Here is a 12,518-nt window from a genome sequence, read left to right as displayed (position 1 = left end):
TTGTGACATGTATGTCAACCCTCCTGCTGAGGCGGCGTCTCATAACCCAGAGAGTGTCGTGTATGGGTTATAGTGCGTTGGCGTTTTATCAACAAAGCGAAACGAGGATTGTTTAGTTTTTGAGACAATTTCTTTTCACTTTGTCGTCATTTGGGAGGCAATGGAAACTGTACCATCTCGTGACAGGAACATTCTGATTTAGTTTTAGGTTTATCGAAGGACTCCAATTTCAACATCTAGCGAGTGAATATTTTATTATTCCTTATCCCAGTTGGTTAGCTTCTAAAACCAAAAATACAGCTGGTCAACTCAGTACCGCTACTTCCGCAGGAAATGCCACCCATAATGGTTTCCCCAGGAAACTTCTGGATAAAAACATGTTTTCACTTTGTCATTATGGGGAATTGTCTGTAGATGAGTAAAAAACAACAACGATTTAAACCATTTTAAATTCAAGCTGTAACACAACAAAATGTGGAATAAGTCATGGAGTATGAATTAAATATTTCTGAAGGCACTGTAGAAGCACGTTTTGGTACCATAATTGTGTTCTGGAAAAAAATCACATTTACATGAATATTGACCACAAATATTGCCATTTTCCCAATAACTATAATGGAGGATTCTGCTTCTTGAATACAACAGCCTGCAGAATCCAACGCGGCATTCAACTTTAGATCCTCGACGAGATGGGACAGTCATAAAACAGAGTCATATTGAAAGTGAAACTATGGCCCCTCTATTCCTGTAACGGTACCATTTACAGGAAATTGGTATAGAAATAAGAGAGCCAGATTGCCCTCTCTACTTGATAGATTTGTAGAATTATCTAGTTATTCTATATCTAACACTGGAACGTGAAAATCACTGCACCAGTCAATTTCACTTTCTATTGTAGCCTATATAAGTGCAGCTGCAATCATTGTTTCACATCTATATCAGCATCTCAGTCTCAGGAGGAACTAGTACTAACAAGGTAAGTCTGTGGCATTACCAATTATTCTACTGATAAATATTGGTAGAGGACCTACTTGATATACAGTACAGTATATTCTTCCCATTTGCAATGTAAAAGGAAAAATGTAATTGCTATATTTCAATGCTTGTAGAAGCTCCCTGTAATTTGTGCAAAAGGGGAATGTGTTACATTGTCTTCTATTGTTCCTACAGTATATAGCCTCTATATTACGGGGCAGTTTACAATATACAGATTAAGCCTATATGACAAATACGAAATAAGACATTATACTTTAACACAAATTGAATTGTAACCCGTGAAATTGCATTCCACCCATCTTTGCTTTCACAAACACCTGACAAGCTAGTTTGGAGTACATTTTTTGTTACTACATTACAAATGTATTGGAAACAGGTTATTAAGTAATTTCACATGCTGTGGAACATGTCAGAAATGCAAACGAAGCGTGTTACTTTTGTGTGAAATGTCCGGCAGGGAATACTGGACTAATGCTGCTTTTCAACTGTATACACCCTTATATTATACTAGGGAAATTGTGTTTCCCTAGCTAGGGCTGACAGTGAGGACATGTGAAGAGTAGAATCAACAACCTCTGCATAATCAAAACAGTTGCTTTATGAGAAGGTGTTAAAGTTCACAGTTAACCATTGTTATGACAGCTGAAAAGTACCAGTGGCCTACCTTTGGCCCCAAGTAAGAGAAGGTCTGCTCGAGCCATGGCCCAGTGAGACATGGGTGCCAGCCATCGACTGCAGCCCCAAATGTTTTTGTTCCAGACCCAAACCTTTTGATCAGGGCAAGCTCTAGTCTTTGGGTGGCCCTAAGTGGGATTTGGGCCCTAAGTGGGAAATATGTTTTAAAGTAAATTTCCTGCAATTATACACATTTTGCCATTGGGCATAAAGACAATGTTGCTGCTTTAAACCACTTTTTTTTGCAGTTCTACACATTTTGCCATGGGGCTCAGAGAACATTGTAGCAATGTTAAAGCAAGTTTTGTGTTGTTATACACATTTTCCATGGGGCGGAGAGAAAAGTTTGCAATTTTATTACAAATTTCATGTAATTCTACTCATTTTGCCATGGGACATAGATACATTTGTTGCAGTTTTAAAGCTAATTTCCTGAAATGACTTATGCTGTGTTAATGATACTGTATCTGAGTAAGAGCGACTACAGCCAATAGCCAATTCATGCAATTCTACTAATATAGCCAATTTGTGAACTTGTACTATTCGAACTCAAGTATTCAAACTCTCAACAGTCGTTTTTGGTCGGGAGACCCTAGTGGCCAGAGGCCCTATGTGACTGCTTATGTTGCCTGGATCCAGCCCTGCTTTTGATGGTCGAATAATTGTTAAATTGCACACTTTAGGACCAAGCAGATGACTTGGAACTTTGCACCCAGCGGTTTCTAAATCCATTATAGCATGTTACATTTGTTTTCTTCCTATGAATTTGGCTCCAGCCTTGGAAATGTTTGGGCTATTAGCAATTATGTCCCAATTCCTGAAAGGGAAGACTCCCAAGGAACATACAGTGCCTTGCGAAAGTATTCGGCCCCCTTGAACTTTGCGACCTTTTGCCACATTTCAGGCTTCAAACATAAAGATATAAAACTGTATTTTTTTGTGAAGAATCAACAACCAGTGGGACACAATCATGAAGTGGAACGACATTTATTGGATATTTCAAACTTTTTTAACAAATCAAAAACTGAAAAATTGGGCGTGCAAAATTATTCAGCCCCTTTACTTTCAGTGCAGCAAACTCTCTCCAGAAGTTCAGTGAGGATCTCTGAATGATCCAATGTTGACCTAAATGACTAATGATGATAAATACAATCCACCTGTGTGTAATCAAGTCTCCATATAAATGCACCTGCACTGTGATAGTCTCAGAGGTCCGTTAAAAGCGCAGAGAGCATCATGAAGAACAAGGAAAACACCAGGCAGGTCCGAGATACTGTTGTGAAGAAGTCTAAAGCCGGATTTGGATACAAAAAGATTTCCCAAGCTTTAAACATCCCAAGGAGCACTGTGCAAGCGATAATATTGAAATGGAAGGAGTATCAGACCACTGCAAATCTACCAAGACCTGGCCGTCCCTCTAAACTTTCAGCTCATACAAGGAGAAGACTGATCAGAGATGCAGCCAAGAGGCCCATGATCACTCTGGATGAACTGCAGAGATCTACAGCTGAGGTGGGAGACTCTGTCCATGGGACAACAATCAGTCGTATATTGCACAAATCTGGCCTTTATGGAAGAGTGGCAAGAAGAAAGCCATTTCTTAAAGATATCCATAAAAAGTGTTGTTTAAAGTTTGCCACAAGCCACCTGGGAGACACACCAAACATGTGGAAGAAGGTGCTCTGGTCAGATGAAACCAAAATTGAACTTTTTGGCAACAATGCAAAACGTTGTTTGGCGTAAAAGCAACACAGCTCATCACCCTGACCACACCATCCCCACTGTCAAACATGGTGGTGGCAGCATCATAGTTTGGGCCTGCTCTTCTTCAGCAGGGACAGGGAAGATGGTTAAAATTGATGGGAAGATGGATGGAGCCAAATGCAGGACCATTCTGGAAGAAAACCTGATGGAGTCTGCAAAAGACCTGAGACTGGGACGGAGATTTGTCTTCCAACAAGACAATGATCCAAAACATAAAGCAAAATCTACAATGGAATGGTTAAAAAATAAACATATCCAGGTGTTAGAATGGCCAAGTCAAAGTCCAGAACTGAATCCAATCGAGAATCTGTGGAACTGAAAACTGCTGTTCACAAATGCTCTCCATCCAACCTCACTGAGCTCGAGCTGTTTTGCAAGGAGGAATGGGAAAGAATTTCAGTCTCTCGATGTGCAAAACTGATAGAGACATACCCCAAGCGACTTACAGCTGTAATCGCAGCAAAAGGTGGCGCTACAAAGTATTAACTTAAGGGGGCTGAATAATTTTGCACGCCCAATTGTTCAGTTTTTGAAAAAGTTTGAAATATCCAATAAATGTCGTTCCACTTCATGATTGTGTCCCACTGGTTGTTGTTTCTTCACAAAAAAATACAGTTTTATATCTTTATGTTTGAAGCCTGAAATGTGGCAAAAGGTCGCAAAGTTCAAGGGGGCCGAATACTTTCGCAAGGCACTGTATCTTCTGTTCTAAAAAAAGATGAAATACCCAATGATTGCCTGATGATCTTTCTCCTGCTTTCCTGAATGTTCCAATACCTGTATGATGCATTTCAATCACATGAAAGCATACCTAATTCAGACTTCATTTGGCATTCCCTGACTTAACTTATCCATGTCTTATTTATAAAGTCAGATTCAAATGCTTCATCAAACAACTTTAACAGATTTGTTATAGATACGCTCAGGGTCCTAAAATAGAAAATAAAATAGTGTACTGGTAAAATAGTGTACCATTTTATCCCTACTTTAAAACAAATATGTGTTAAAAGGGCAGTAAATATATACTGAACAAAAATATAAATGCAACATGCAGCAATTTCAAAGATTTTACTGAGTTACAGTTCAGGAAATCAGTCAATTGAAATAAATAAATTAGGCCCTAATCTATGGATTTCACATGACTGGGCAGGGGCGCAGCCATGGGTGAGCCTGTGAGGGCATAGGCCCTCCCACTTGGGAGCCAAGCTGACCCACTGGGGAGCCAGGCCCAGCCAATCAGAATGAGTGTTTCCCCACAAAAACGCTTTTTTACAGACATAAATACTAAAATGCTCACAAATAGGGATGTAAACAAATTTGTGCACAAAATTTGACAGAAATATGCTTTCTGTGCGTATGGAAAATTTCTATGATCTTTTATTTCAGCTCGTGAAACATGGGACCAGCACTTTACATGTTGCGTTTATATTTTTGTTCAGTGTAATAGAAAAAATATATGGATACAGTAGAATGCACTGTACTTCGGCATGGTCTGCCACTAGTGCTGAGCAATTTATTCACATTACTTTACTTAAATAAAGTATTTCAGTTGTTGTGTATATTACATTTGTTTTATTTGATAACTTTATTATTTCATTCCAAGTCATCATCTCATCTCCAAAGAGCTGCTGCCTATGCTGTCTGACAAAATCACTATTTAAGTAGTTCTTCAAAGTAAATTAGGCATACTGCTGACTGCTGATTACCAACTGTCAATCACTTAGATCATGTATTTTCAGGTAGAGATAAATCACGAAGCAACTGCACCCTATCCCTTTTGAGCATGCACTTTTCTGTCTCTTCTCACTCTCAGTGTCTGCCCCACACTAACCTAATGTCGCAGGCATAAAAGAAACAAACTGACAGGACAAGTAGGCATGCAATGGATTATGGTGAATGTAGTTAATTACCACGTTTTATGTAGAATATTGGCCTGTTGGAAACTACAACTCCCTAATATGCACAGTTCGGGCTTGATCTTATTTATTTCTAGAAAAATAAACAACTGCGTAAACAAGATGGTGCCAACAGAGAGGGCTGCCTCGCTTCTAGTCATTAGAAAACTTTGCAGTATTTTTAAAATGTATTATTTCTTACATTGTTAGCCCAGAAAATCTTAAGTGGTATTACATACAGCCGTGAGGAACTATTGGATATCAGAGCAACGTCAACTTACCAGCACTACAACCAGGAAAATTACTTTCCCAAAGTGGATCCTTTGTCCGCACCACCCAGGGCATTTGAACTGATCCCAGATGCTGACCCAAAACAACGCCGCCAGAGAAGAAGAAGACAGAGCGGTCTTCTGGTCAAACTTCAGATGTGCGTATACCACCCACCGCTTCCAAGTATATTACTCGCTAATGTCCAGTCTAGATAACAAGATCGACGAAATTAGGGCAAGGGTTGCTTTCCAGAGAGACATAGGGATTGTAACATACTCTATTTCACGGAAACATGGCTCTCTCGGGATATGCTGTCGGAGTTGGTAAAGCCACCTGGATTCTCAGTGCATCGCACTGACAGGAGTAAACATCTCTCCAGAAAGAAGAAGGGCGGGGGTGTATGTTTCATGTTTAATGACTCATGGTGTAATTTTAACAACATATAGGAACTCAAGTCCTTTTATTCACCTGACCTAGAATTCCTCACAATCTAATGCCGACCATATTATCTCCCAAGAGAATTCTCTTCCGTTATTGTTACAGTAGTGTATATCCCCCCTCAAGCCAATACCACGACGGCCCTCAAGGAACTACACTGGTCTTTATGCAAATTGGAAACCATATATACCTGAGGCTGCATTTATTGTAGCTGGGGACTTTAACAAAGCTAATTTGAGAACAAGGCTACCTAAATTCTATCAGCATATCGCCTGTAGCACTCACGCTGGTTAAACGTTGGACCACTGTTACTCTAACTTCCGCAATGCATACAAGGCCCTCCCTCGCCCTCCTTTTGGCAAATCTGACCACGACTCCATTTTGCTTCACCCTTCCAATAGGCAGAAACTCAAACAGAATGTACCCATGCTAAGGACTATTCAACGCTGGTTTGACCAATCGGAATCCACACTTCAAGATTGTTTTGATCACACGGACTGGGATATGTTCCGGGTAGCCTCAGAGAATAATATCGATTTATACGCTGATGCGGTGAGTGAGTTTATAAGGAAGTGTATAGAAGATGTTGTACCCACTGACAATTAAATCCTACCCTAACCAGAAACAGTGGATAGATGGCGGCATTCGCGCAAAACTGAAAGAGCGAACCACCGCATTTAACCATAGAAAGGCGACTGGGAATATAGCCAAATACAAACAGTCTAGTTATTCCCACCTCATGGCAATAAAACAAGAAAAATGTGGGGGAAGAGACTAAGTGGAGATGCAATTCAATGGCTCAGACACGAGACGTATGTGGCACCGTCTACAGACAATCACGGACTACAAAAAGAAAACTGACTTCTTGCTTCCAAACAAACTAAACACCTTTGCCCGCTTTGAGGATAATACAGTGCTACCGACACAGCCAGCTACCAAGGCCTGTGGGCTCTCCTCCTCCGGTGGTCGACATGAGTAAGACATTTAAACGTGTTAACCTTCGCAAGGCTGCCGGCCCAGACGCCATCCCTAGCCACGTACTCAGAGCATGCGCAGACCAGCTTGCTGTTGTGTTTACGGACATATTCAATCTCTCCCTATCCCAGTCTGTTGTCCCCACATCCTTCAAGATGGCCACCATTGTTCCTTTACCCAAGAATACAAAGGTAACTAAACTAAATGACTATTTCATAGCACTCACTTCTGTCATCATGAAGTGCTTTGAGAGACTAGTCAAGGATCATATCACCTCCACCTTACCTCTCACCCTAGACCCACTTCAATTTACAGGTGCATCAAAGCTGGGACCGAGAGACTGAAAAACAGCTTCTATCTCTAGGCCATCAGACTCTTAAACAGCCATCACTAGCACAGAGAGGCTGCTGCCTACAGTGGCGTACAGCAGGTCAGCCACCAGGGGGAGACTCGAGGCCTGGTGACAGACGGAGTATACATCACGAGGCGATGGCTCCATCTGCTGGATGTGCCAGGTCTCGACGGGCTCTTCGCCCAGGACTAATTGGGGCTGATTGGGGAGTGAGTAATCAAGGGCTGATTGTTCATCAGCTTTACAAGCCCTATAAAGCTGCCAGAAGGGCAGCACACAGGGAAGGACTGGGAAAGTAAGGGGACTTCCGTGTAGTTGGAGACGGTGCCCGAGCTAAGACGAGGGAGTTTGTGTGCTCGACAGGATACATCAAGACCTGGAGCCCAGAAGACGGTATCCCAGAGAGGGTCTCATTGGGGAGACCTATCCTTTTCTTTCGAGCTAATCATACTCTGTCCGTGTCTGATCTGTGTAAATATCTTGACCCAACCCCCCGGTCTGCCACAGTACATACATACAGACTTGAAATCATTGGACACTTTAATAAATGGAACACTAGTCACTTTAATAATGCCACTTTAATAATGTTTACATATCCTGCATTACTCATCTCATATGTACAGTTGAAGTCGGAAGTTTACATACACCTTAGCAAAATACATTTAAACTCAGTTTTTCACAATTCCTGACATTTAATCATAGTAAAAATTCACCGTCTTAGGACAGTTAGGATCATCACTTTATTTTAAGAATGTGAAATGTCAGAATAATAGTAGAGAGAATTATTTATTTCAGCTTTTATTTTAATAAGTTTATATAAGCCTTCCACAAGCTTCCCACAATAAGTTGTGTGAATTTTGTCCCATTCCTCCTGACAGAGCTGGTGTAACAGAGACAGGTTTGTAGGCCTCCTTGCTCGCACACGCTTTTCAATCCTGCCCACAAATTTTCTATCGGATTGAGGTCAGGGCTTTGTAATGGCCACTCCAATACCTTGACTCTTCTGTCTTTAATAAGCCATTTTGCCACAACTTTGGAAGTATGCTTGGGGTCATTGTCCATTTGGAAGACCCATTGCGACCTAGCTTTAACTTCCTGACTAATGTATTGATTATTGTTGCTTCAATATATCCACATATTTTTCCTCCCTCATGATGCCATCTATTTTGTGAAGTACACCAGTCCCTCTTGCAGCAAAGCACCCCCACAACATGATGCTGCCATCCCCGTGCTTCACGGTTGGGAGAGTGTTATTCGGCTTGCAAACCTCTCCTTTTTCCTCCAAACATGACGATGGTCATTATGGCCAAACAGTTCTATTTTTGTTTCATCAGACCAGAGAACATTTCTCAAAATCTTTGTCCCCATGTGCAGTTGCAAACTGTAGTAGTTTTTTATGGTGGTTTTGGAGCAGTGGCTTCTTCCTTGCTGAACGGCCTTTCAGGTCAATATAGGACTCGTTTTACTGTGGATATATATATACTTCTGTACCTGTTTCCTCCAGCATCTTCACAAAGTCCTTTACTGTAGTTCTGGGATTGATTTGCACTTTTCGCACCAAAGTAAGTTCATCTCTAGGAGACAGAACCTGTCTCATTCCTGAGCGGTATGATGGCTGCGTGGTCCCATGGTGTTTATACTTGCGTGCTGTTGTTTGTACCACTGAACGTGGTACTTTCAGACATTTGGAAATTGCTCCCAAGGATGAACCAGACTTGTGGAGGTCTTGGATGATTCATTTTTATTTTCCCATGATGCCAAGCAAAGAGGCATTGAGTTTGAAGGTAGGCCTTGAAATATATCCTCAGGTACACCTCCAATGACTGGAATTGTGATACAGTGAATTATAAGTAAAATAATCTGTCTGTACATTTTTTGGGGAAAAATGACTTGTGTCATGCACAAAGTAGATGTCCTAACCGACTTGCCAAAACTATAGTTTGTTAACAAGAAATTTGTGGAGTGGTTGAATAACTAGTTTTAATGATTCCAACCTAAGTGTATGTAAACTTCCGACTTCAACTGTATTCTATACTATCTATTGCGTCTTAGCCTATGCCGCTCTGTCATTGCTCATCCACATATTTATATATTCATATTCCATTCCTTTACTTAGATTTGTGTCTATTAGGTATCTGTTGTGGATTGTTAGATATGACTTATTAGATATTGCTGCATGGTCAGAACTAGAAGCACAATAATTTCGCTACACTCGCAATAACATCTGATAAACATGTGTATGTGACCAATAACATGTGATTTGATTTTTATTTTTTTATTTTATGGAATTCAAATAATTCAACCCGACGTCGGTTCTATAAAGATTGTAATTGTGTCAATATGTTGTGAATATTGTAGAAAATCCTCACAGCCGTTTTCCATACTGAAAACTGATGAACCACTTCATGCGCACCAGCTTACCATGCAGTATGTTCCTCCGAAGTGTGAGTTGAAGAAATTACAATCTTGGTTTTGGGGATTTCCACCAGTCTTCGTGGTTTTTATAAGCAGAGAGAATAAATTGTACAATTGTAAACTAACAAAGTATCTTTGAAGTTGTAACCAATGTATAATCCTGAGTGGCGCAGCGGGCTAAGGCACTGCATCTCAGTGTAAGAAGTGTCACTATAGTACCTGGTTCAAATCCAGGCTGTATCACATCTGGCTGTAATTGGGAGTCCCATAGGGCAGCACACAATTGGCCCAGTGTAGTCCAGGTTTGGTTGGAGTAGGCAGTCATTGTAAATAAGAATTTGTTCTTAACTGACTTGCCTAGTTAAATAAACATTTAGAAACCTGATAAGGTCCAATATCTGCTAGCTGGACATTCATCTTGAAGTGCACCAGATTGCTGCATTTAGCTATTGAAATTATTTTTGTTTTCCTTCTGGGGAAACCCCAGGACCCAACTACTAGGGTTCCCCCTCTGACTTTGGGCAGAGCCCCCAATGTCCTCAAATCCTAGCAAAGCCCCTGGTGCCGGCCAGCATGGATGTAAAAATAAAAGTCTTAGCCTTTGGGCAAAACACTGGGGTAAAACCTGTACAGAAATACACCATAGCATTTTCAATGAAGCCATTGAGCTTTTTTAAATTCCAGGACCAGGCTTGATCTGTCTGTGAAACTGCCCCTAAATGTAATGTGTTTTTTTGTGAAATAAATAGAGGTCAAATTGCTGACTTATGCTTTGCGTTTCTTGGTCAGTAGTTTCTCGATGTCTGAAGCCACCTTCTCCACCACCTCATAAGGAGAATTCTTCACTAGGCTGAACTACCATCTTTTCTCAATGTAGATCTGCAAAAATAGTTTTAAATACAGACATCATCATTTTGAGTGCAGTTATATGATAGTTCCACATGTTGTACTGATTGTATACTGATTGTATTACAGTATTTCACATAATTTGCAACAGTTTCCGATCCTTGAGTTGTCAGCAACAAGGAGGCACCCAGAACATACATAACATATATCTGTTTGTATGTCGCTCTTTGCAGACTCGGATAGTATTTTTATATTCCCTCTCTGAAAAGCAAAGATGGGCGGAGAAGCGTCTACACCATCACCACCACCACCAAAGAAGGGTAAGAGACATATGACATATCTGTAAAATACCCTTTAAGTGAATATATCCTGTCACTTGTTCTGGAAATCAGCATACTCTGTTTTAGAGCATGCATTGACAACAGTCTCAAGGCAGTACTTACCATCGACTGTAGTCTACTCTCATTTATTGTGTGTAATCAAAATCATCAGATTCTTTTGAAAATTATAGATGGGGGTATTGGAATCTGGAAAACAATAATTAAGTTAACTTAATCAAAATGTGTCCCATGTGTGTCACACAGAATTTGACAAAGAATGGAGGAAAACATGTTGGGGGTAAGTACTATACTGTCTGATCAAATATTGAGGATGAAGGAGTGGAGCTCCCTCACTTTTTTCAATTTGAGAATACACAGAGTTGGAAATATTATTTCTGGAAAATGAATTATAATAAATTCTAAATATTTTTTTTGTAATCACCATAAAAAAAAAAAAATGTAAACATTAGAATGACAAACCAAATAAATATGTATAGCAGCATAGAGGTAGGTAAATGGGCATTTCTTCCCTGTCTTCTCCCTGGCGGTGGTGAGAAGGATGAAGAATATAGGCTACAGGGGTTCCTACTTTAAAAGTTGCGTCATACTGCGGCACACCTTGAGGGCTGCTGCAGCATTCTGTGGCATGTTATCTATTTGCAGCCATTGTTTCTGTTAATGCAAGTTATTGTTAGTTTGCCCCAAACCTAACACTTTGTAGTCAGGACAAAAATAGCTTTGCCAACATTTTTGTAGTATTTAGTGTCTAGTTGCATTAGCCGGTAATAGCATGCTTTTAGCTGTTTTTAAAAATCGAAGAGGTGATAAATACTAACACGGCTCAGGAGAAGACCCAGATGCAGACAGTTCAAAGTAACAAATGTTTATTACAAAAACAGGGGGCAGGCAAATGACAGGTCAAGGGCAGGCAGAGGTCAGTAATCCATAGCAGAGTCTGAAAGGTACAGAACGGCAGGCAGGCTCAGGGTCAGGGTAGACAGAATGGTCAAAACCGGGAAAACTAGAAAATAGGGACTAGAGCAAAACAGGAGTACGGGAAAACCGCCGGTTGACTTGACGAAACAAGACGAACTGGCAACAGACAAACAGAGAACCCAGGTATAAATACACTGGGGATAATGGGGAAGATGGGTGACACCTGTCAGTACCATAAGGGTCAGTCCAAACTTTGAGGAAATTATGACATAATAAAAATATATTTTTTAAAATCACTCACCTAAAATAAATAGCACTACACCACTGACTGTCAATCAAATAATCTTGAGCTGCTTGCATGCAGCCTGCCTGTGCACAGACCACTGTCTCCTAAAAAAAGTACTTTAAAGTTGGTTAAATTACTTACCAAGACAGTTAGTAGAAAGAAAGCACAATTTATTCATATTATTTCATCATATTAAAACATCAGCTATCTGAGTAGCTAACCGATCGCTGCAGCTGTACATAGTCCATCTGTAAATAGCCCACCCAATCTACATACCTCATCCCCTTATTGTTTTTATTTACTTTGCTGCTCTTTTGCACACCATGTTCACTACTTACACACCATTATCT

General features: G+C 40.4%; 1 protein-coding gene across 1 annotated transcript in view; it reads left to right on the top strand.

The window, feature by feature from the left end:
- The first annotated feature begins 838 nt into the window (after positions 1-838).
- LOC112254925 (interferon-induced protein 44) overlaps positions 839-12,518 on the top strand; it is a 28,784-nt gene continuing 17,104 nt past the window's right edge. The window contains exons 1-3 of the mRNA XM_024427902.2: positions 839-976; positions 10,860-10,946; positions 11,211-11,244. Of these exons, the coding sequence (XP_024283670.1) occupies positions 10,901-10,946; positions 11,211-11,244 (80 nt within the window). The 5' untranslated portion in view covers positions 839-976; positions 10,860-10,900. The remainder of the gene's footprint in view (positions 977-10,859; positions 10,947-11,210; positions 11,245-12,518) is intronic.

This window comes from Oncorhynchus tshawytscha, linkage group LG07, assembly GCF_018296145.1.
Source record: "Oncorhynchus tshawytscha isolate Ot180627B linkage group LG07, Otsh_v2.0, whole genome shotgun sequence".
Classification (NCBI taxonomy): domain Eukaryota; kingdom Metazoa; phylum Chordata; class Actinopteri; order Salmoniformes; family Salmonidae; genus Oncorhynchus; species Oncorhynchus tshawytscha.
The sequence above is the reverse complement of the archived record's forward strand: the minus strand, read 5'-3'. Positions and strand labels throughout refer to the sequence as shown.